The sequence below is a fragment of the Pipra filicauda genome, unplaced genomic scaffold (assembly GCF_003945595.2).
Source record: "Pipra filicauda isolate LSUMZ 115617 unplaced genomic scaffold, ASM394559v2 scaffold141_size4267151_pilon, whole genome shotgun sequence".
Taxonomy (NCBI): Eukaryota; Metazoa; Chordata; class Aves; order Passeriformes; family Pipridae; genus Pipra; species Pipra filicauda.
Window position 1 is genome coordinate 2,466,938 of NW_024103896.1, and position 26,748 is coordinate 2,493,685.

Genomic DNA, 26,748 nt, shown 5'->3' on the forward strand with positions numbered 1-26,748 from the left:
TTGAATTGCTAAAGATGTTGTTTAGGGAGTGAAGGCTATAGCACTTACATATTCTCGCTGAAATCAACAGTAACAATATACTTCAATTCCCATTAGTATGAACATTAGCACCTAAGCCAGCCTTTGTGATGACCAGTTTAATGTCTTAAATTGTTTGGGGGTTCCTATGTGCTCTGTGCCTCTGAATGCCCAAATTTGTGTATAGGTTTGCCTTAAAAATCACTTTGCCAAAGTGATTTGGCAAAGCCACAATGTTCACTTTTTAAAATGCCACCCTATGGTTTTAGAGGGCTACTTCACCAAGAATTATTTCAACCAGGTATGTTATATTTTCAAAAGATGTTTTTCTTTTGTGACTGTAAGATTTATTTGTTTCCATTGATGCTGAATAAGCTGAGCCTCAGTATTGCTTATTTTTATGTTCAAAAATGCACAAAAAGAATTGCGTACTTATTCCCCTTCACTGTCTTTAAGCAATGCTATTTAGTAGCAGTTCTTTATTATATATAAGCTTTCTGTCTGCAGTTGGATTGTATATTAAACACAGATCAGTCCTCTGATTTTAAATATTCAAGTATTTAAATCCATTTGCCCCAAATAGACTAATATCCCATTTTGTAATCAGTATTTGAAATTTCTACAGGGAAAAAAAAAAGTAAATGAATACAACTAAACAGTAGAATTTAATTTTAAATTCAAGAAAGGCAGTTGTATTTATGTAAGGCAAATTGAAGACTCAATTTCATAATAACATTGCTTTTTACTGCTTTTTTGATAGATCCCATTTTCAGGAGCCAGGCATTTCAAAAACCACAAAATATGGTTAGATGTGTTTTGGGAGATATAATTCCCATATTAAACACATGGGATTGAAAAGGGGATGATGAGTACTCCTGTACAATGTGAATTTCAATAAAGATGACAAGAGCCTCCCTGGAAGGCAGCCACATGCAAGTACAGTTATATGCATCATTTTGACAATAAGCTTGTTCCCAGCAGGTTATCGTGACGAAAAAGGCTGCTCAGATACTAATAATGAGAAAGGGCACTGTAGCAATGAGCACCAGAGAGACTCACTATTCGCACCTTAAAGTGCAGCTACCTTAACTTCCTTCCAGGGTCAGTGAAAAGCAATCAGTACCACCTCAGTGGTCCCTGCATAGCCTGTGGAGGGATGTCTAAAATTAAGTGAGGGAACCACAAGCAACAGTACTTGTATCTCTGCAACAGAGATACATTACTCTGGTTGCAGAGACTACTGGAGTGTAGTGACCCCTGTGTGCCCAGTTGGAGGAAGTAGCACGCTTGAAGAAGCACCACACATCATTAAGATTTTGGACATTATAGTCTCCTTAGCCATATGTCCTGTATCCATTTCAGCACACTTTTGTTCGTGTAGCTCTTAAGACCTACACAATGCTCAGTTACCCTTGAATACCTATGCTAATGGAATGTTGTTTTCTGCAAAAACCTCTGCTCTAGAGCCTTGTGCCAGTGTTATCTTCTCTCTCTAATTCCCACTGATAAGAAAGTAGTGGTGGTTCCAAAATGTGCTGTCATTAATCTGATTCATCAAATACCTTAAAATAATTTATGTAATTAAATAGTAACACAAACTGCCATTAGTAATACAATGCTATTGTCTTTGACAGGATTAGTTTTCAAAAAGCTCTATGAGATCATTGTTAAACCTCTTTTAGAGACTGGGAAACAAAGCACAAAATCATTAACTACCTTGCTAATACTGCAGACCACAGTGTCAGCCAGAACTGGAGCTGGCTTCAAAAAACTAATAGTGATTTAAAAAGTAATCCAGATACTTTCAGTCCAGCTACCTAAGCACCATGAGGAGGATCTGCAAGTTTATAAAAACTAGACTAAACATGTACAAAATGTTTATTTTCTTGGGAGGAGTCATGTTCCCAAGCTTTCCTCTCATGACTACAAAGTCTGAAATCCAACTGTTAGTTCCTTACCCTACATCTACTAAAAAAAAATAAAAATGATTTAATCACATGATCAAAGACTTATAAAAAAAGCAAATATCTATAGAATAAAAAAAAAATCAAAAAAGCCAACAATAGCAGGACAGCCCTTTAACAAAAATTGCCCTGGCAACTAGAGTGCCAGAAAGATTTCAGTGAAGACAGGGAAGTTAGTTCTGGGCAAAACTGAAGCATTTTTAAAATGTGTCTTTGTAGATGTGAATATAAAGAATAAAAAGACTTGCAACACAATATATTGTGTTACCTAGTGCTGAAACAAAGGCTCATGTTTGTAGAAAGTGTTACATCCATGAACTATGATATCCTTTCACTGCCCATGCTTTTCTGATCATAGGCTTAACTTTCAATAATGACATAAATGAATACTCTGCATCCATTCCCACAAAGGAAAACTTGCTACTCAAAAATTGTCTCTCTACTTGTGCCTTCAATGGTACAGATTTTCAGGTGTTGCACACTGACATAGCCCTGTTAATATCAATTCATATGAACTGATAATTCCATCAAAAAACTAATTACACTTATCCTAAAATGCAAGTATATTGTTCTAGATCTCCAAATCTCCCAGGAGCTGACAGGCCACCATAAAAGCAAGGGTTATAAACTTGATTTTATAATAGGCAAATAAAGCTTTGGCCTATGAATTCTCAGCCTATTAAGTTAATGAGCCTTGAAAAAACAATAATCTGAGGAGCAGCTGACAAATTATCTGGAGCAGCAATTTGAAAGGTGCTGGCTGGCTTACAAGCATTTCAGTTGGGAGAACAGAGCATCATGTTCCTCTTCCTTCGGAAGAGTCATTTGTCAAACTAAATTTCTTGCAGATCAACAGTAGATTCTAAATATTGGAGCACTGAGATACAACAATAACTGCAGCTACCAAAACCTGAGGTTGACAAATGGTGATGAAACTCTTTCTAGGAAGTCTGCAGGAAGACAGAGAGATAACTTTTTTATTTCTGACTGGAGATCTTTTAAGTGTTTAATATGGAGGAATTCAGGTGAGGAAAGGGAGACCTTTCAAAATACTTGGTCAATATTTGGAAGATTTTTTTTAGTACAGCTTCCAATAGAGATGGTGGTATCACAGCTGACAGTTTAAAATGAAGTCTTTTATTGGATTAATTCTTCAAAATACTGAACACAATACTCAATACAGCCCTGAGACACAATGCCTTTGTGAAATTTAGGGCTGTGTACACAGCACACTTTTGCAAAAACAGCCACTTGGATTACAGTTAAAATGAGATCAATACTTTTCTAAAATCTGTTCTCCAACTGTGAATACTGAATCCATTTGGAAATTGAATCATGATACATTGTAAAGCTGTCACTTTCCTCAACAAAGGCATTTGGTGAAATAATATTTCAAATGTCTTCCTCCATGCTCAATTATTCAGAGTCCTGTGGAAAAGATGATGGTATTGAGAACATGGAAAACTGTCATATTTTCCATCTGAATGTTATTTCACAGTGGGAAGGAAGTACAAATTATAGTAATCAGTTGCCTCTACCACAGCATGTAGCAAAGCATAGTGCAGAGCATTTAACCATGAGTTGTGTCCTTTCCCATATTTTGTGCTCTTCTTGCAGTTTTTTTTGGACTGTTGATTTAGACAAACTGATTAAATATACAGGGACTAGAGCTTAATATTACATCAAAGTAGAATGAAGTTAAATGAAACCTTGTTCTTTAAGAGAATTGTTAACTGACACTCAGTAGAACAATACCCAGGTTTCTAAATCCTGATGTTAGGTCATCAAATATCTGATGACCAAGTATTCAATTCAATCAACAATAATGCAAAAGGATATACAGAATTATACCCTCAGGTGGCAAAACAGCCTAGCTCTATGAGCTCTCCAGGGCTCCACTGATTACTGACATCTAAGTATGTGGTTGCAGGAATTAGCCCTAACATACTCATCCTTTTCCCCCAACCTATCTCCATAGTAGTGATAGTTATATATACAGACCAACCATTTGACAATGAATTGGCTCTCTCTGTGGTTAGCAGGCCATGAAATTCTATGGCCCCAAAATCCCCTAGAATCTGCTCATTCAACTTTCTAGTTCAAGCTGGACCGTTCCCTTCTAAAGGGACCATTTTAAGAGTCTTTCTGTAATGAACTCTTCCATTGTTTCATTCTAAACACACAAAAGCACTGTGATGCACAGAAAAATTACTCATATGTCACTGTACACTATACCTAAAGACCTGAAGTAATATTACAATTTTTGCCCAGTTATTCCATTTACGGTAATATTTGCAGAGAAATTATAATATTGTGAGTAGATCTGTTAGTTCCTGGCACTCTTGTGCAAATATTTATACCTTTTTATAACATTGTACTAATCAATGTATTTCGCTCAAACTTGCACTGGCCTGAACAGCTTGACCAATCGCTTTGACCAGTGACGAAACATCTTTTAGAAATTCTGGAAGCTACAGTGTTTTCATTCTAATAAACTGACATCTTCTGCGTGGTCTTGCCACATCTGTCACATTATTCATTAGCATTTGTCGTATTGCTTTTTTAATGGAGCTTTCTATTTTATAGCATTGAAATGTCTTTCACAGCTGCTTTCCTAATCCCTGGGGTTTCTTTCCTGTTAGTGTATCTTACATCAGTTTACCGTTTTACTTTCCATTTACACACTTCTGCTCTTCTCTTCCCACATTACTCTTTGCTTTGAAAAACATTTTCTGTAGAAAATGTCTGCGATCAAACCTCCAAACACAATGATTTTTCTTCTCCTCTAGAATATAAAAGATAATAGATTTTTCCTAACAAACGAAATACTCTTGAAAATTTGTGCCTAAATATTCCTCTGTTCCCCAAATATTGTATACAAATATTTATTACAATCATTGTAGACTATAGAAGATTAGCATACAGTTTTGGATAGTATACTTTTCTTCATTAAATATTTATGAGGAGGTAATCCCTGACAATATTTTTTAGGAAGGTCTTCCATTATTTCAGTTACGGAAATGTTCATCATTTTAGGTTTTACTGACTGTCCTCTCAGAGCACAGCTAGCCTCGGAAATGCTAAATTTTGGATGCATTCTTAACTGATTTGGTGAGGTAGGTGATTATTTTTTGCTCTATTTCTTCTGAATGGCTTAGGCAGCTGCCCTATAAACCTAAAGATGCTCAGTGAATTAAGCATGCACGAAACAGAAATAAAGTGACTGAATCAAAACAAATTACTATAGCTTTCAGTGAAGTCTTAGTCACTTTCCATACTCACAGAGAAACAAACACTGAATTCAGTTGTAAAATGTGATACATATTATGTAACCTATTTTAGAGCACCATTCCAATGGATCAAAACATTGCCTGTGTTCATCACTGGATTTGGATGACCAAAATTATATACCAAGGCAGCATATATCTTCCAGTGGTACAGATGTGAAAGCATGGTTAAAAAATAAGCACAAGCTGTAGAAAAAGATCTACGGTGAAGATGCAAACTATGAGATAAATCCAGTGATGTTCATGCACTCTAACAAAGGAGGTGAGGAAGAAGCGCATGCAGTACCTGGTGATCTCAGAGTCAGGGAGCAGGCCTACGTGGTAGTGGGGATAGGGAGCTGTAAGAAGGAAGCTTTTGTCACACTCGACAGGGGAATAGTGCCTAGGAGAAGGTGGTTTATCACACAGTTTGTTCACAGTGCTGTAAACAGGTTCAGGAGGCCTGGTGATACAGAGACAAGAGTAAAAGATCAGGTGCATATTAGTTGCTGAGAACATAGAGCAAACACAGCAATCATTTTAAAAGCATGCATAGTAAATCTGTCAAGACCTTTTCAGCAGGGATTTTCCGACAAGTAAAGTGTGTTGTTAAAGGAATCGTTAGAATTTGGTAAAAGTAGTATGGCATTCAAGTAACTGCATATAAAGATATACACAATACAAGTGGACCATAAAACCGCTCTATAGGAAGTGTGGCACTGAAAGGGAATATATTATCTCTGAAGAGGAGAAAGTGAAGAATTTTCCCACATACTCTGCTTTTTGCTTTTTTTATTTTTATTTTTAAATCAAACAGCATTACTTTTACACAGCTTTCTGTGATCTTAATTTTGAGTACAGCATAGAAGAAAATATGTTTATTATCTGAAAAGAAGTATTTTTTACCCATTAATGTATGATACAGATGAAGGACATATTACTTTATAATACAACATACTCCTGCCCCAGTGAGCTGGGGCTTTGCAAGTAGGGTTGTGGTCAAATTGATCCATATTCTTTAATAACACTGATGGTAACAAACAGTGTGAGCAATTCATCTCATTGACAGGCAATTTGTTGCGTTTCAAGAGTTCTTTGCTCTCTTTTCAGATTCAGCCTTCAAAATCTGATTATGCAGACCACATCTGAAACAGTTAACCTCGTTGACAAGGCCACTGCAACCGCACTTGCAATGCTGCTCCAAGTTACAGACAGCAGCTTGTGAAGTTAGATACAACAAATAAGATCCTGAACCCAAAATTTCTCTCCAGCCACCCATCTGGGAGAGACAATACTTACCACAGCCCTCCCAGGAGCCACCTGGGAGAGGGGAGAAGGGAACGCAGCCTTTAGTACCAACCAGCTGAGGATCCACAGGAGACATCCAGCAGTTTTCGAAAAAACCCACACCACATATATAGTACATTTCCACCATGTAACTTCTCCAACTACTTTTTTGGCCCCAGCAGATACACCAGGGCCCACTGGCAGAGTGAACCCTGACTCATCATTTCCTGACATTTCTGCTCTAAAGAGTGCCAAGATGCAATTGCTGTCATATGCTTGCTTCTGCCAGAAGATCCAGGGTATGCCACTGTCTTTAATCACTGTAACACAGTATTAGCGAGATGGAAATCTTATTTCAGAAGCCTGAAAATAACACAAGGCCAAGAAGTTAAGGAACTTTTTTGTTCTTCTGGCTGCACTCTGCCTCACATGGGTGTGGGTTGTGCTGTGAGTTTCACAGGTACCAGAATTTATTACAGTCATGGATTTGCTGGCAGATACAGAGAACCTAATTTCCTTTGTTTTTAGCTTCTAAGTTTGTCCTCTGGGGGAAAAGAAGTAGCTACTTCAAAAATTGGTCTCACTCAATGTTAATAACATTATTCATAGCAATCTGACACATGCTTTGAGAACTCTCTGTGCCTGACTTTCCCAGGGAAAACTTTACAGCCAAAAAAATGGTAATTTAAGATTACCAAATAGAAAAATAGCAAAGCTGTCACTCATTTGGTTATAAAGTATTCTGTCAAGCATTTAGTAAAATCCCTTTAAAAATATTGAAAGTTGCAATCATTTTTTATCAGCATATTTCGCACTTGTTTCAGAGGGTTGGATTTAATAATTTATTAACTAAATCAATTGCTGCTTTCAATATAAAAGAAAACAAAACAACCCCCCCCAAACAAACAAAAAAACCCCACAAAAAATAAAATCCAGATACAAAAAAAACTTCTATTTCACTTTTGTCCAATACTGTCTTTTATTCACTCAGAAACCACTTTTGCTTTTAAGCAATATAAGAAAGAATGAGTACAAATATCAAATATAAATGATACCTACTAAGAAAATTAAAGAAATATTGCCTCACTGGAGGAAGATGAATAAAAACTGTAGATTTCTCCATGGCTTAAAACACTAACCAGTCCACAAACAACTTGTTAGCTTCCTATATCCAAGTTAACTGTCTCCTCTGAGTTGTACATGACATGAGAGTGTTGCTACCCCTTGAATATAGCGTGAATGCTCAAATTACACTGAGTCATCAGTGAGTGACAATCCAACCTTGTGCTGAGACACAAATCATGCCAGAGAGATGGAGAGATATGAAGAATTTCTCTGTTAATTGACAGTTACAAGCTGCTTGCAAAAGCAAAATGAACTTAAACATTCAACATCTACCTAGACATTGAGATCAAATTAGTCCTTCAAATATAAACACAAAGTCCCTCCTGCCAGGTGGTAATATAACAGGGAACTGGATCAAGTCACAGCACTGATTATAAAATCCTCTACTCATTGGTATTATATAAGTGATACCATGACCTAGTTAACAGCATAACCCATATTTGAGTTGGAGAGAGGTCTTAAGGTTAAGAAAATGAATTCATACTTCTTATCCTTTTAAAACTTGGACTTTGTTGGACTCTTGGGTTAGAATAGGATTCAGGGTATCAGTTAATTCCAGTTAAAAGTGCATTTCCTGTAAGGCCTATGAAGTGGTCTGAGATTACCATACCCACCTATTTCCCATCAGATGCTACCCTGTTCAAGGTCATTGAGATCCCTTCATACTTAATACTTCACACTATTCAGATGAATATGCTAGCAGCTATCAGCTGCGTAGCTGGGCTCTGACTGCATATTTTATTGGCACAGAAAAGCAAGAACTTGACAGAAAAAAAGCAATATGTAACATCCAGGGTCCAGCTCAGATCCTGGATAACTGGATATATAAATAACTGTATAAAGTTATTTTCTCTCTCAGTTTCGTTTAGTAAATATGAATTAAGTAATTCAAAAATATTTGAAAGCTGGGGTAACAAATATAAAGTAGAAGAATGCATAAAACATATGGGCCAGATCACTGTCCTGGTCATACAAACTGTGTTCCATGTAGGCCACTAATCGTTTAAAGTAATACGAGATAGTTGCTGCAACAGTTTGTCTTCAAATATCCTCCTGATTTTCTTCCCCTTCTCTATGGCAAAGTACAATAATAATAATAATAATAATAATAACAACAACAACAATAATAATAATAATAACTACAATAGTACCTGCCTACTTTGTAAGACATCAATCCTGTATTTAGAAAAAAAAAGATTATAAAGATCCAGCTTTATTAAATAATTGTAACGCAGTATTTTCTCTTGTTATTTATATTTCTCCTCACAGAAAGAAGAAAGAACTTTTTTCCAAAGGGATCAGCCCACCTGGTAAATCCTGTCTTGCACATCTTCTCTAGTGCTATGACAGAAACAGATTGCCTTCTCTCAAAGCATGGGATAATGAGAATGTTATTTAGAAAGAGTTTCTAATGTGCCATTCTGAAAAAATACAGTCAAGGTCACCTCAACTTTTCTTGCAAAAAGGAGTCAGACTGAACATAAACATTGATGCCTTATTTTATATTTCATTAATTCTTCAAATGAATTTAAAAACATGTAGCAGGTCATTTAGCATGCTTTAAGAAAAGTGTAAAGGCTAGATATAAATAATTTAATGACAGATTTACTCTAACTTATGTGCAATTGCATCGCTTTCAGGTACAGCAGGTACAGCTTCAGAGGTTTTATTTAAAAATAAACACTAAGCAGCTTTTGTAATTTTTATTATGAGGAAGAACAAAGAACTACATGATGGAATTTCTTTTGTCCATTATCTTAATTTTTGTAAATACTTATGCAAAAAATCCCCTTAAAATGCCAAATGAGTGAATATTACGATATACATCTTGGATAATTGTAATATCTCTTTTAAAGGGTAATTATGTAATATGGGCCTACTCTGAAAAATAAGTAACTACTGCCACAACTTCTTCTTTAGCAGATCTGCTCCCTTTCTGCCTTTAAACTGTTTATTTAGTGACAAACATATATTATCACTGTCTTTATCAGTGAGCTAAAAACCAAGTTTTGTGATAAGTGAGAGCAGCAACTAGTAGGTCTGGATGTACAGCAATAATTATGTCAGCATGAGAATGAGGCATATAATAGCAGAGGAAAGGCAACAGAAAATGCAAGCGGTAAAAGTAAGCGTAGCATGGCTTGAACGTGCCTCCCTAAATAGTTCAATTCATAGGACAGAGAATTGAGTCACTTAACACCAAAGGTAAGATTTTAAACGGTAGCATGAAGCTGGAATTATTCATTACAGACCTAACAGCAATAAGGCACAATTCCCACAGAAAGGTGGAACTAATTGGTGGAAAAGCTAACAGTAACAGTGGGAGGTAGCAAATTGATCTGACACTGGTTTTATTTATTTATTTCATAACAGATTGTATAAAGAAAGCAAATCTTCCTAGTTGTTTGTTGTCCTTATTATTCCTTGTTTAGATCATCATTGTGTTATTGTTTCAGGCTGACTTAATTGCACAACAGAAGTTATAAGAAAATGGAATTATTAAAAACCATTCTCTCCTCACCATCATTCAGGGTCCTCAATTTAAAATTAACTTTTTTTTTTAATTGCAGAATCCTGTTTGGAAGGCTTCAGTTGCCAACACATAGCACATTAAATGTTAACGGTTTCAGTTTTTAAAACATTTTAAAACCTTTTATGACATGGAAAGAAACCAGTTAGACTCTCATAGCATATGAGTATGCAGGGCTATAGCCAGGAAACATTAAATTCAATCTCAGAAAAAATCTCCCAATGCTACAAGTTTCCAACTTTTTTTTATTCAATAGGGTAAATTAGAACTGAAAGTTGATTTTATTCCATAAGTTGTGTCCTGGCAATTTAAATGAGGACAAATGACTGATATGACATGTTTATTTCAACTTGATGAAAGACAGAAAATGAATGTGAAGAGCTGGAAGAAAACATAGAAGTACAGTACCTTTGTTCTATCTGGAAATTCTACGATTAATAATTTTTCAACTTTTCCATTATTAACTCTTATTTTCATATGCCTTAAAGTTTTCTATAACAGCAAAACAAGTGATTTTTTAGCACAGTAGTGAAGAGTAAGGATTGCCTTGTTCCTCTTAACAATACTACTTTAACATTTTAATGGAGTTTTCAAATGAAACGGCCTAAAAGAAAGTGTAAGCATAATTTAGAACTTATTATTCTCCATCCAGTTCTACACTCATTATTTTTAGCCATTAGGAATTATAAAGTGAAATGACTGCCTAATTTGAAAAAAAAAATATTTTCTATTGCAGTAATGGAAAAGAAGGCTCACCATAGGAACGGTGAGACTGTCAGACCAAAGGTCCTAGTCCCTTGCAGTGACTATTTAGGAAATAAAGCCAGTAAAGAACAGCCCTTCCCTGCTCAGCTGCTGACAATCACCAAGGACCACATGGACCAGAAACTAAATCCAAGGAAATTGTAGTCAGTAGCCTGTCCACCGTGAATCAGGCCTTATTCTCACACATATTTGAACATTTTTATATTCTTAGGCTTCATGACACCCTGTGGCACTGAACCTCACAAATTGATCGTGATACATCCAGAAAGCTCTACCTTTGTGTACTGTAAGCCTGTTACTTGGTTGGATGTAGATAACATACGGTAACATTTTAAAAACTTCCATTTTCTATATTTTAAATTTGGCAATGCATTGTAAAATCCCTGAGTTGTAAGAAAGTGCTAATAGTACTTGCCTGTTGCCTTCTCTTTGCCATGGGTGCTTTCACAGATATCTGCTCTATCTCTTTCTGACATCTTTTTCCTATGCTGGAATTATTTCTTATTTATCTTCCCCTGGAAACCATGCTATAGCCCTGCTCATCTCTGTCACCCTCTTCTGGAGGTTTTTCCAGCTGTCTCCATGTAGTGTTCAAGACTTGGATGCACAACAGATTCATAGAGAAAACTATTATATTTTGCACTCCTGTCCTTTCCTATCAGATCCTATTTTCATTCCTAATTGCCTTCTTGATTGATCTTGAGTACTGAGCTGACAATGGCACAGAACTAATCACAGTCACCCCAAGGTGTCTTTCTTAAGTGGTAAGAGCTGCTGTAAGAGTTCATGTCCATGATAAACGATACATGATATATGTAGTATGTAATTAAGGTTATCTTTTTCCTTTGTGCACTGTTGAATTTTACTTAGAATTTCTGTGTGCATTATCACTGCCAGTATTACTATCTCATTTCAAAAATCTCCATACAGGCACAAAGCAGATTCTAAAATTTGATTAATTTTTTTTATAAGTGTTAAGTTCTAAGTAGATTCCACTAGATGTATTAGAAACAGTCAAATCCTATTACTTGGGGATCTCTGACAGGCCTGTTTAAATATGCAAGGATAACTCAGGAATAACAGATTATCTGGTGACTTGACAATAACTAAATTTTTACTTTAATATAAATTATTCTCCCAAGTCAAGACTTATTATGCTTAAAATAAATTTCAATAACAAAAAAAATAGTCTGACAATTATGCATCTGTAAAGTTTAACAATTAGTTAAAATCAAATTTGTGTATTAAATACACATAATATAAAATAGCTGCATTGCAAGTTAGCAATTTCATGCTTCAACCTAAGGAATGTATTTCACCAAGGGTACAATTCAAGGATTTACAGAAAAAAACATTCTTTTCTTTCCTTAACTGAACATTTAATGTGTAACTCAAATAGTGTTCTTTTTATTTTTTTTTTTAATAATTTCTTAGATTGATCAAAGACTAAACCAAGAAAGAAATTCTATTCTGGGACACCATATTGAATTCAATGGAATCATCAGCAAAGTCACCAACTTAACACCTAGAGCATGAGAACTCTACTTTTGAGTTACTGGTGAGCAACCAGTAGCAGCAGCAGGTTGGCATCCTCCAGACAGACAGACAATGTACATGAGCTATCATGACAGACTGCCTGCTGGGATCAAACACGCATCATGCAAACCCCAGAAACCTTGTGTTCTCCATTTTTCTGGAGAAAGAGATGTCTGAGCCTGAGCCTGCCAGCACCTTATCAGCAACTTTTTCCACCTGCTCTCTATCTCTGTTCCTTGCCCTAGTCTTCTCGCACAACTATTGATTATTCCAAACCTCATGTCTCACTGACTGAAGGATTTGCTGGTTCAGTGGCCCTGACATCCATTTCTGCCCTTCTCCATTGCTTCTTCACGCCTCTTCACCTATTTTTCAATTATGTTCTGTTTTGTTATGAATTCCCTTTCCAAATCCAAATCTTCTTCCCTGATTAAATACCAGTCTTCCCTTCTTGTGATTTCCTTTCTCACACACCAGTGACAAGTTCTCCCTCATTTTCACACCCAGTCTCACCATAATCCTTTGTCAAACACACTAGCTCTATTCCTCCAGTCCCTTCACTGTTAAATCTAACAGCAAAGGGCATTCAGAGCACAGAACGGAATGACCCCTGACTATGTCTCTGTGTCAGAAAGGAATGGAAGAAATAAGTAGAGAGAAAAATTAGCTTTGGCCATGTAATGCTGTGCTCAATTTTGCTGGATTTTTAAACAATCTAGTCAGCATCACAAAATTGTGAGAAGCTTTGATATACTGCAGTGTAAGTGTGGAATCTGAAAGAGTTTTGCTGCAAAACATATTAATTACATTTTAGAGGATAAATGAACTGCAGTTTTTCTAAAGACACATATATGTTATCTTATCATAAACAGAGTAGAAATACTGTATGGATTCAGTTTCATTGGCTCCCATAATTTAATACTCTGAAGGTTTGTATGGAATATTATGGTATTTAAAATATTATATCACAGCAATTTTTAACATAGAATAGAATAGAAAACGAACTAAGGTATATAATTCTCTCTCCATCCCTTTAAATGACCAAACTGGTATGGTTAAAACAAAATGCAATTTAATTTGATAATAATAGTGGTTAATTAAAATTACTTTAAAAATAACAGATATAATTTACACTAAATTTTAAAGCAAAACAGTTATAAAACCTTTGCTATCCCTAGACAAAAAAAATCCAGCCCCAGGCAAAACATGAGTATTAAAATATTAACTTGAACATTTAATCTGCTAAATTTACAAGTTATTTAATAAAAAGAATAAACAAAAGGCATTATCAGTCTTCCCATATTACTACATATAGTTTATTCTCTTTAGGGCATGGTGAATGACTGTTGAAAGCTCATAATTACTTGTCATGTTCATACAACTGTGTCAGTGGACTTTTACATATCTTTACTCATCACACGTGTGGTAACATCAGGTCAAAAACATGGTGTAAAATTCAACATTTGAAAGTTCTACCTACAGCAAGTGAAGACCTTTGTTGACTGGGAGACATGAGTTTAAACTATGTACCCACCCAAAGACTTGAAGGAAATGCAGCTAACCCTTTTCAGCAAATGTACACTTTAAAAACATGCAGAATATCTTGTCAGTGGATGATCTAAGTCAACTCAGTAAAGATCCCAAAGAACAGTTTTCAGGACTCATTGCTAAAAGCTGCAGTTCTTTTATCCCATTGCTGTGCTTCCAAAAACCATCATTACTGACAGTTTTGTAACACAGAAACCATAACGTTAGTTGTAATGGTTTAATACTGAAAAGTCAAATCTGTGTATGAATAGAAATTTAAAAGTGTTTCCATAAAATATTGTCAATTCAACTAGCAAGTTTAGACAAGTAAACAAGAAACAACTGAGGAATGCTACTTTCAATACAGAGAAAGAGATCTCCTGAGACTTCAATTTACTGGTTCTGCTTTTTCTCCCTTCCAATTCCCAGCACTTCCTCCCCACCCAGAAAATGCTATTTTGCAAAAATGCATGAAAAAAAAAATCAAACATGCTTTCCACAGCAAAACATATAACTCAGCTTTTTCATCCATGAATCTTTAATATCTAACCAGAGTTAAATGTTAAAGTGAATTTTTTATCAGCTGAAGCACAGGAGTTTGATGCTACCATTTTCTGAACCTAAAAAGGAAATAAAACCTTAAGATGGTAGTTCTTTATTTTTATGGGTCTTTTCTCCTGATGTTGTTCACTAAAGACAGAAGAAAAGAACACCTAAAAGATGCAGGATTTTTAGGCTGTAATTTCAATATTTCTAGAAATTGGAAGGCAGAAATATGCCAAAGAGAAAATTGTGACATCTCTCTCAGCTGTATTAGTAATAAATGTTCCACAAAACAACTAAAACAAACAAACAAACAAAAAAACTTTAGTTTTTCTTCCTACTGCCATAAAAAATTTGGTTGGAAGGGATCTCTGCAGGTCATCTGATTCAATCTTGTGCTTGAATTAGGATTATTGACAACATTAGATCAGCCATAATTTTACCTAACCAAATCTTAAAAATCTCAAAGGGTGGATATTTCACAACCCTTCTAAGCAAGCACTACTCCAGCACTATTCTACCCATCTGGTGTTTTAATTCCTTCTCAAATTGAAATCAGAATCTCCAAAGCCAGAGCTTGTGGCCATTAGTGCTTCTCTTCTCTACTAAGAAGAGTTTGGTTGCATCATCTTTCCTACTGAGTGCTTATAGGGTGCTCTTACATTGCCCCTTAATCTCGTCTTCACAACATTAAACAAGTCCCAGCTCCCTCAACACCCCTCTAATGTCCATGTGATCTAGGGCTCTGAGAATCTGTTGGACCATCTCCACAGCTCTTAAATTCAAAGAATGTGAATTGGTCACAGTCTTCTAGAAAATAACCTCTTTTCCTGCTGACCACGTTTCTCCTAAGATAGCCTGGTATGCTGATTACCTGACTTGTAGTGAGAGTGTACTCCAGGGTCCATGTTCAGCTTGGTGTCTGCGGTAACCTCCAGGTCATTTTCACTGAAGCTGTCATTCAGATGTTTGTTTCATGGCCTGTACAAGCATGTGCAGCTCTTCCACCTGAGATGTAGACTTCTTACTGAACTTAATGAGATTTCTTCTGGCCAAGCCCCCAAGTATATCAAGATCCCTCTAGAATATAGCTCTGCCATTTGTCATGTTAACCACTCCCTCCTAATTTACTATCCTCTGCAAATTTGCTGAGGGTGCACTGTGTGTCATGATCTAGGTCATTGATGAAGATATTCACTGACACCCCAGGTATCCCAAGCTACTCTGCTCATCACTGACCACTCGACAGATGTCAAGGGATGATCATTACCCTTTGAACCTAGTGGTTAAGTCAGTTCCCAACCCACTCTCTTCTTTTAGTCCACTCTTCCCCAGCTTTCAGAGTGCTGTGGGAGACTGTGTCAAAAGCCTTACCAAAATCGTTGTGTGCAAATTAGCACAGCCATGCTGGGAGAAGGCTATCAAGCAAGGTGATACAACATACAATTGAGGAGATACCCAAAGGACTATGCAGGAGGTTTCCAAACCATTACAAATCATATCTTCTTTCCAGCTATGCTTAGTTGTCCGTGTTCATCCAACACTTCCTTATGTTTGGATGAGAGGTTGTTAGAAGAGTTTTAAAGGGTGATCCCATGTTATAGCTTCTCCTGCCCACAAAAGAAGTGTGACAAATACCTTTGCAGCCACTCCCTGTGGCAACTAGTGGAGAAGAGGACTCATCATGTGCCCCACAGTAGATTCCACATGCACATTTGTGGGAGTTATGACATGGGCCACGTATGACTTTGGAGCCAGCTGAGTTTTCACTCAGCAAAGAGACATCCCTGTTCAGGACAGCACCTGTGCTGTGGCACTGCTTGGTATAGGGCAGCCACTCCTCTCACCTCATCCAAGCAGCTAGTCATTTTATTGGGAAAAGCAACCAGTCTAGACAAGCACACAAATTGCTTTTAGTAAATCTATGCTGACTATCCCAATTACTTTCCGGTCCCTTAAGTGCCTGGCAAAGACGAAGTTGAGTGCTTCAGCTTTTTCTATATTATCTGCCAGTACATTGTCTCGCCCCCTATTCAAAACCTTTTTCCTTCCTCAGATTTTACCTTCATTTTTGAAAGTAGCACACACCTGCAGAATCACTTTATGTTTTCCTTTATGACACTTTTAAGTCCTAGCTCACATCAATCAGCTTTCTCATTTTGTCATTAAGCAGTCAAGCAATGCTTGCTTATATCTTTCATTTTAGGTCATCAGAAAGCTCTTTGCTCAGCCAAAAAGGCCTTCTGCTGAATCCCCCTCCTTTCTGCTCAACAGGATGGTTCCTTTCTGAGTTCTCAATAAGTTTTATTTAGAAATCATCCATCTTTCATGGACCCTATGTTTCTGTGGCAACATCCCAAGAGATTTTGCTAAGCAACTCTCCAAAAAGGCTGAAATCTGCTCTTCTGAAGTCTTAACAATCATAACTTGCTGAATATCTTTCCAGACTTCCTTTGAATCATGAACTGAACCAACTCATGGTCACTCTGATCCCAGCTGTTATTTATCACCACCTTTGACACTAGTTCTTCCCTTTTTGTAAGCAGCAGGTCAAGCAGAGAACTAATCCTGCTTCTCCCCTCTAGCAGCATCAGGAAATGGTCAGAAACACAATCAAGGAATCTCCTGCACTGCCTGCACAACAATTTAATCTTACTAGAAACTAAAACAATCAAGATCTTACTTTCAGCGTGATGATGATTGTACTGGTAGAATTACTTGCCATGTAGTTTTTATCCACTTTGGATTCCACATTCTACTAACCTGAAATTGTGTTATTTTATTTAAAATTGAAAAGGTGACAATTTTTATAAAAAATACAGGAAGGCAAAATTTCCATTCTGAGTGAATTTAAAATAAATCCAGAAAATCAAGAAGTAAATTATGCTCATCACTGATAGCATTTTGGACCAATAATACACACAACTTCAAAAAGCTCAGTAATTAAAAGACAACATTCAGCTTCATTGAAACTTGTGGTTGATGATGATTTGTTACTTTTTAATCCTTTGTGCTCATTTCCCCCCAGAGTTTTACCAAGTAAAATTTATGCTGAATTTTTTTCAGACACAAATTCAATATTAGACCAAAAATTACAATTTTTTATCGATAGAAACACTTATTTTTGTTAGGCGAAATAGAAGTATTTAGGTAAAAAGACCTTAGAACTGGAACAAACAAACAAAACAATATCGAAGCAAAAAGAAAAGCGAGATAAAGTGGGCAAATTGAGTTGAATGTTCAACCATTTAAGCTTTACTGATAGATTCATTATCACAAGTAAGTTAAAAGAAAGCTTGTCATCAGCCTCACTCAAATCACTTATGCAAAGAATTTCAAAATTTCAAAAGCCTTTTTTAGTGGAGAAGTTACTGTTCCAAGTATTTTTAACTGGCACAAATGCCAGAAGTGTTGCAAGACTGCACGGGTAATAAATTTCTTTATGCGAGCACAATTTAAATTAGCCCTGTAAACCTATTAAAGCAAGAACCAGTTAGTTTTAATGGATAGCACTGCAGTAGCTGGCAAACATCTTAATTATAAAACATTGTGTGAGAAAACCTAACTATAAATGCTGCAATCAAGGAATTGATAGGCTTTACTAAAATTATCAATATGATAATTCAGTTACTGAAAGATTTTCTAAACTGGTCAGCAACAAAGACTTTCTAAATATCTTCTTTTTTTAATGGCAGACTCATCAGCAAATCCTATGGCATTGGACAGAGAGAGTACATTCACTGCTCTCAGTCTATAGCTGTGAAAATCACAGTGAGATTAACTGTTGCATTTTCAGCAGTCCCTCGAATCAATAGACAATAAATAGATAAACAGACATTAAAAAAAACAGTCTCGGCAGCATTCAAGGGTTAAATCATCTGGTTTTGAAGGTCAGAGTTTCTTAGTTGTTGTAGTCAGAGGAGAAAACTGGTCTCTGGCTCTTGTTTGGGTGTCTCTCCGAGAGTGCTGTATGATGTATGTCCAATGAGGAAATGCAATGGCAAGAAGTGTCATTTGTATTATGACTACATTAATTTTCTCTTTGTGCTTTTGTTGCCTGGGTATCAGTGTAGCATATAGGCTATTATCACTAATAAAATGAAGTTCATAATAGCCTCCTCCTTTTCAATAGGTCAAAGTTAACACCTGCTCAGAAATATGAGATTTCCATCTGATTTGCTCTGTGACATTCAGAGACTGCTCCTATCACTTGACACCCTTATTTCTTCCAGTGCCACACACCTGCCACAGAAGGTCATGCTTTTAGAGTCAGTCTCTCCAGTCAATAGTGCCGATGCCACAAGAAGACTTTGGATATCAGACCTTCATTAGACAACCCACTAATTTGGAAACCAGATAGGAAAAAGAACATAAGAGAGGACTGTTTCATAGAATACACACAACTTCTCAGGGCATTCATTTTTGCCCTCAAATGGATACAAAATGGACATTGGTGTGAATACCTCAGTCAAGAAACAGACTGTGTCAGCATTTTATTTTACTCTCAGGAGCTAAACCAGCAGAATTAACTTGTTTAAAACATACTAAAAGTATCAAGATAGAAATGGCAAAAAAAAAGATCAAAAGGACATACTAACTAATTTCAATACACCGTCTGCAGGGTTCTTTGAGCAAGTAGGCTTTCTACTGGATATCTGCTAAATTATTGGGTAGGACTGTCACCACCTTCCCTTCTATATTTTTTCTTTTTTTTTGGTAGAAGTAATTAAAAAGTTAAAATCAGCTACACGGAACATAAAGAAACACAGGACTTCTTCATTACCGTACAAGCCTTTTAATTGTTTAAATGGTCTTTCAATTGTCAGGGCAGCTTATCCCTTTTAAGGATTACTTCCTTCACTTTTAGGGAGTTCTTGATCTCCTTAGCTATTATTTACTTTTAAGGCTGTATTTCTTTTCTGTTTTTAAACTTTACTAACTCTTTCTCAGTAATAATGGTGCCGACATCTCATTGCAGAAGAAGACAATTCAGTACTACAGGCTTATTGACAAAGCCTTCATCATTGTAATCCAGATACTGTAATGCTGATATTCTTCCTATACATGAGTGTTTAAAAAGTTATTTTAATTAGACCAAATAAAACCTTGATGCACAATTTAATGAAATCAATGTTTTAACTATTAATTAAAAATGTAACTTCTTGGAACCCTTTGGAGAAAAGTCATCCTAATTGAATGTCTCATAAGTTGAAGGAAAACAACTGCAGCTTTTCATCCTCAATCAAAACTAAAGAGAAATTCTCTTAGCCAAAACAGGGACGCGAGGTGTGGTTTCCGCACATTTATGTTCTGATTAAATACTGTATCATGATTTAGTTAGTCTGAATCTGTCTGATCCAACAAGTTAACTGGCTTGAGATTGTAATCATGTGCAACAAGAAAAATGAAATGCAAATTAGCAAGTTATGAAGCTGACGAATACATAAGTGGATGAGACTCTTTGGTTTGTGAAACACAGCAGGTCAGGTTAGAGAATCAGAACAGTCCCCTCCTTACACAGAAAAGAGATAATTTCTCATTTTCTGTGACATTAGACATTATAAGACTCATGTTACAAACTGAACAAGTGCTGTCTTCTAGGTGAAAGTAGCACTCTTCAAACAAAAAGATAAATACACACTGTTTCATCAGTGACATTTATGTTCATCTAATACAAGGCACAAAAGAACCCCCCCCGCATTTTCCTATATATCTCTCCTAGGTGGAAATCAACTACATAGATACAATTCTGCTACTGTACTTCCTAAAGATTAATAGAAATTTCCAGGTTCATTTTGCCGATAATCACATCAAAGAACCCCTTGCATTAACGTATCAAGTGCCACTGCATAAACAGTTTCCTTTTAACCTCTATGCTCTCACAGAAAACTGTTTCATATTATGGTGTTCGAAGGGTTCAGAAACTTTTGACAGTTTCCTCCTTTATTTAATTGCAGCCCGTTTAAACATTTTTTCTTTTCCCATAGTGTTTTCTCTCCATAACATTAATTTCAATGTGTGTACACAGTATATTTCAACCTCCCTTTCACTAAAATAAACAATCTGGACCTTTTGGTGGTACCGTCACAGACTGGTACCGTCACACAGAATGATACAAATGCCCAAACATCCCTCCACCCCTAAGTGCTGTGAGCCAGATGAGTCACTGATTCTGAGATCTCCTAGTTGTGTTAAGAAGCAGGATATTTTGCTCAGTGCCAGGTTGTTCTAGTGCAGCCATGGTGTTTAGGAACTTGTGTGGGATTGCACCCAGACAACATGGACCTCCGGTCAGAATTCATTTCTGTGATCTTTCTCTTAGTGGTTTTCATACCTGTAACAGTTTCAATTCATCTTCCCTTGAAGATGAGTAAAAAGAACTATATGCTGTATTCTATTTCAGACGCACTGAATGCTTTACCTATGTCCTTTGCAATTGTCATGAAAAGTAACAAATAAGGAGAAGCATCTGACCTGGTGTAGTCATCCTCCACAAGCATGTGCTTTGGAATGGGTGAGTATCTTCCTGGTGAGATAGGGGCCAGGGATGCCTTGTACTCTAAAGTGCCATTGTTTCCAGAGAGTATATGATTTTCCATTGGTGGAGAATAAGCTGATGGTAAAAATAAGCATTTCTAGTTAGCAAGTTTCATGTTTCATTAGACATCACAAGAACGCAATTTTTTTATTTAAGGAACATTACAGTGCTGTAAATAAGGTCAAAATAAACAATCATTGCCCAAGAGAGCTTAAAATATAACAAGAAAGAAAGAACAACTGGAGTTTTCATGAAAATAAGACTAATACTAATACTAATGGTGGCTCATTTTCAGGGATTGACTCTTTAGAGGATATTCAGTTTCTGAATAAGGGACCCGAATAAACTCTCCTGTTTGGGAGACAGGATACATTTTCTTCACTTAGGACTAACTTGAAGAAGCAAATGCAAATAGGAAAAAATAAAATTAAAAGCACACACCTCTTTTTGGCTCAAATATACAGCAACGGGAGTAATATAGTAAGAACTCAATGCAGAATACGAGCAGGAATTTTATGTATGGCAAGAATTACATATAGTGAAGAGTCAAAGTTGATCTACTAAAGGTGCCCAAATCTGCAGTATAATTGAAATTTCCTATCAACATAGATAGTATTTAGACCACAGTAAATCTGTATATTTAAAATAGAAAATGGATGTTAATATTAATCATTAATGACGAAAATCATAGGACTGTGTTGTCTAATTCTATATTGAGTTTTCAGGTTTTGCAGCTTGCTTGCTTTTTGATATTCTGAAATTATCTGGGATATGTATGACTGGAAAGATGCCATAATAGTTGTATTTTGTCTCTAGTTAATTTAATTAGAAAAGAAAATGATAAATACGAAAAACAGTGAAAAATGTTTCTGCAATGAGCTATGATTAATTTTCTCATCAGAAGACAACAGCTAACTTTCTACTATTAGTTTTAGTCTTTCTTTCAGATGCTGAGATACAGAATGTTTCAAAGCAAAATCTTTCTACAGGGAACGGCCATTATGAATTCTGCAATACTCAGAACATGTAGGTATAATGAGAGGTTCCCTGAGGACAAGTGAATCTGTATGCACCAACAGCTTGGGAACGGCTACGGCAAATCTCTTCAACCTTTACTCTCCCTCTGGAATTACTTCTGTCTTCTCATATGCTGCTGATCTATAATCTGACATAATAAAACATACTGTTTTAGAACTCCCAAATTATTATTTTGAAAGTATTATAAAACAGGAGATTGGATAGGGACATTTAGCATTTTTGCTTCCTGGGCTTTGCTAGAATCCAGACCAGACTGCTACTGAACAACATGATTGCCATCTGTTGTAACATTTGCTAACTAAATAGGTATCCTCAGCACAACTGAGCATACCACCTGATGTGCACGTTACAAAACCTTCCCTTCTATTTTTATGGAGTAGTCTGAGTGAGGAGGATCTTGGATATATAGCTTTTCCCTCAACTTTGTCTGTCCACAGTAGCAACACTATACAAAAGTGTAGAAAAAAATAAATCTTTAGCATTTACTGCCTTTAGTTAACTTCCCTGCCCTTAGCTGGCCTTAAGTGCCCCTAGGATTATTGGCAGGAGATCAGATCAGTTGCTGAAGCTCTTGTCAAAAATTAAATTGCTATCCAGTTGTTAGATGGTGCAGTTGGTCCCTGTTGGTAGTTGAACCCAAGGCAGGCAGTTTTTAATGAACAGCTAAATGAAGAAAGGGAGTTTCAGTAATGAACTGTTTAGACTAATGGGCACCAGTGGTACAGAGAACTGTAACTGAAATGTTAAGATTGTTGTGAATGACAAGAGAATGGGAATGCCTGAGTATGGACACCAGGATGACTGGCAGAAGGGGTATAAGAATGACATGTATTGATAAACCTAGATTAATCAATAGGTTATCAATACTCAATGTAACTTGTCAGGAAGGCCTACACCCAAACTAAAACAAATACTCAAGCCATATAGAGATGATGGTGGGAGATAAATGCTAGTTTGGAGTCTAGGACACACAGATAAGGAGACGAGAAAAGTGAGTAAATCCTGAAGACAGGCAAAAGTGGCACAGATGGGAGGGACAGAAGATCCTTATTGCTGTCATCTCTGTAGGAGTACAAAACACATTGGCAAGGAGGTTGTCAACATAAGAAGGTATATGTTTATGATAAGGACTCCATGGCCACCCATCCAACCTTGTACATTGTCACTTCAGGGAGTCCTGGGGATGCACCTGGGTGCACATCTTTCTACCTGAATGCTGGATATGAGCCTATACAATTTTGAGTGCATGGATATGACAACCTGATTGAAATCAGTTCATTTTAAAATGAAGTCATCTTCCTCTCCTATGGGATACCTCACGGATTTTTACTATTGTTTCAACATCTTTTCCTACAACAGACTGTGCATTGAATGCAAGGACAAACAAGGCCTTGGCCCTCTGTGAAAAATATCAGATGAACATATATAAAGTTAATGGGCAAACTAATAATAAAGCAGAGTGGAACAATAATTTTTGAAATTTTCACTGTGAGGGTAGTGAAGCACTGGAAGAGGTTGCCCAGAGAAGTTGTGGGATGCCCCATCCCTGAAAGTGCTCAAAACAAGGTTGGATGGGGCTTGGAGAAACCTGGTCTAGTGGTAGATGTCTCTGCCCATGGCAGGGGGATTGGAACTAGGTGACCTTTAAGGTCCCTTCCAACCCAAACCATTCAGTGACTCCATGAATTGGATATACAAAGAAAATAGATAAAGTTTTGTAAGTAGAGCAGTGTTTTTTACGTTGCAATTAATATTTTATTCAAAGATATATTTGCATCAGGCTTTTCACTAAGTTTTTTCAAGACAGTTTGCTGCTTGTTCCAATTTTTTGGTGGACAAATCTAATCATATTTCAAAATACATTTGCATATACTTGTTTCTGTAATTGTCACAAGAGTTACAGTTCAGTCTGATCACCTGCACAATGGCTAATCGGAATCAGTGCAGCTGTACATCATCTACATTGTTACTTTTGCTGCAAAGATACTTTAGCAGTGATATTATTTGCAATATTTCATGAGTGTACTTAAGTGGCAATAAACATTTCATTTTTGTAGCCTTCCAAGGTGTTTCATAAACTTTAATGGGGTACTTTGAACAAGCTATGAAAAAACACAATCATTAACTGATAACTCCTACAAAATGAGTTGCAGAAGTCACTTACAGTGAGTAATATCTGGTGGGCCATAGGGATCGGTCATGTAAATAGTGGTGGGCTTTCCAACTTTCAGATAGACTACATCTGATGTGTTCTTCAGTATTGCTACTGCCTCTTCATGGGTAACTTCTTCTAAACTGTAATTATTTACCTTGAAAGAGAAATCAAACAGGTAAGTTGGAATGCAGATATAGACACAAAAACTGACACAGCCTTGTAGTTTTAAAAATGTTGGGGAACATCCCTGTAGACAAAGAGCACTAAAGATTACAGAAGCAGTATTGCTGCAAGATAGAAAATACAGTTTTCTTAGCACATACATATTCAAAGACTGATGTAGCAGTATTGATACACAGAATCATAATGTTTCCAGAAGGCACTTGGTCTTGGCAGTAGAAAAGTCCTTTGTGATATTCTGTTACTGGTATAATAATTAACATAAAACTGTGTTTAATAATAAATTAATAACACCACATCGGTTACAGAAACTGTCTACATTATTTGACCTAACAAGATGAACTTCCAAATTCCTCTTTTAGCATGCATGGCTGGGACCTCAGAAATATCAACACCCCAAATCTTTCCATTCCTGATATGACATTAACAACTGAAATAATAAGGGGTACAAAGTGGTATACAGAATATCTATGACATGCAAAAAATTAAATAAGGCAGTTCTGGAAGGGGAAAAGGGATTTTTTGATGTGAAAGTTTGTCAGTTTTCTGGAAGCACAGGAAAGAGACATTGAAAAAAGTAAGAGAATGTAGTACTGGTTCTATGCATTTTTAGAAAAGAAAAATACTTAAGTAAGGATAAGAGCTTAGGACTACAGATGAAATAGGGAAGTAAATGCCTATTATGCTTTACTCCCACAGAAAGAAAAAAGTGTCAGAAGTGGTTTATTGTAGAAGCATATATAATTTATTCACATATATCCACAGAATGTCAACAGATTGTCTTCCTGTAAACCGAACTGTGAATGTTCCCTGCCTAAAAAAATACATTCTGAATGGAGAAATTATAGGAAAAAGGAGAGAAACAAACTGTGTAAATACAGGTTTCAGACATGTAGTGTAAGCCAACAGAAATAACAGAATCATAGAATACCTTGAGCTGGAAGGGACCCATAGGGATCATTGAGTCCAAGTCCCTGCTCCTTGCAGTACTACCTAAAACTGAACCATATGACTAAAAGCATTGTCCAGCGACTCCTTGAATTCTGGCAGGTTTGATGCTTTCCTGGGGAGCCTGTTCCAGTGACCTACATTTCACAGTGAATGTTGCATATGCAATAGTTTATTGTCATTTAAATTGCCATCCTCCAACTTTGACAGTTAATGCAAGGATTCCTTTTAAAGATTATGCAGAAGTGGCTCCTCAGCTATAATATAACTGTAAATCACAGAAAAAAACCCCTTGTTCTTTCTAGGGAATTTAGTATCAAAAAATTACCAGAAACCTGAACAATAAGCTGGATGTGACAATAAGCTACTGCCAAAGGGTCTGGTAACTGAAAAGAAATCCAGTTATTATGAATCACTGGAGGATTCTTCATATCCAGACAATTTCACCAGCACCAAGAAAGAATGACTGCTATTGTATTGCTAAATGTAAGGATTCTGTTTAAACTTTGTTCCTTCTGTAATTCTGAGACTTGGTTTTAAGGTTGACTGAAAGAGACAACGGCAGGTACGTTATGATAATTTGACATGAAGAGCAATGATAGAGCCTAACACTCAGAAGGGAGTTGCTGACACTGTATGCTGTATTTTGATGTCTTCTTTTTAAACAAAAATCTTACACATAACTTGCATAAATTTCTCTATTTTTCTTTGTTATGAACAGCAGTAACTTACATATACAACTTTAATAAATAAATGTCTTAAATTACTAGGATGGTAGCAAGAAGTGACTGAAATTAAGCCTTTCTTGCTTATGTATTTAAAACTGCTAGACACTTTGGATTCACACTTTTAGAAATATGACCACAAGGTTATCCTTTACCTTTTCTCCTGCCCACACTGTCTGTACATTGTATCTATCTTTTTGTGTTTCATCTTAAATCAAGGCTTTTTTGAAGTAGAGAAAATCTCACATAATCTCACCCACTATACTGCTGCTGTAAATCAATGTTCTTAGTCAAAAAAAAAGAAAAAAAATGAAATATCTTAGCACTTTCTGGATTTTGATTTTTGGTCTTTTTAGGAGTGCCTAAAAACAACTAAGGTCCAAATGGATGTGATGCAACTTTTTTCCAAAGGTGGTGTTATTTTGTTGGTGGTGGTTTTTTTTGTTGTTTTGTTTAGTTTTCATTTGGGGTGGTTTTGTTTGTTTGTTTCTGCTTTCTTGTTTTGCTTGGTTTTGTTTTTTGGGATTTTGTTGTTTTGTTTTTTTTTCTGGAAATCTAGCTGATAAAAATCATGACTAGGACTGTTGACTTCCATCACAACAC

At 36.2% G+C, this 26,748-nt stretch overlaps 1 protein-coding gene across 23 annotated transcripts in view; it reads right to left on the bottom strand.

Moving 5' to 3' along the window:
• The window catches only part of DLG2 (discs large MAGUK scaffold protein 2), a 995,087-nt gene that overhangs the window by 253,415 nt on the left and 714,924 nt on the right, over positions 1–26,748 (bottom strand). For 19 of the 23 annotated variants that reach the window (XM_039378618.1, XM_039378620.1, XM_039378619.1 and 16 more), the window contains 3 exons: positions 24,302–24,446; positions 21,036–21,174; positions 5,556–5,711 (listed from right to left, as the gene is read on the bottom strand). In XM_039378618.1, coding sequence (XP_039234552.1) covers positions 5,556–5,711; positions 21,036–21,174; positions 24,302–24,446 — 440 coding nt within the window. The remainder of the gene's footprint in view (positions 1–5,555; positions 5,712–21,035; positions 21,175–24,301; positions 24,447–26,748) is intronic. The other 4 variants (XM_039378625.1, XM_039378621.1, XM_039378631.1 and 1 more) reach the window with 1 other exon arrangement.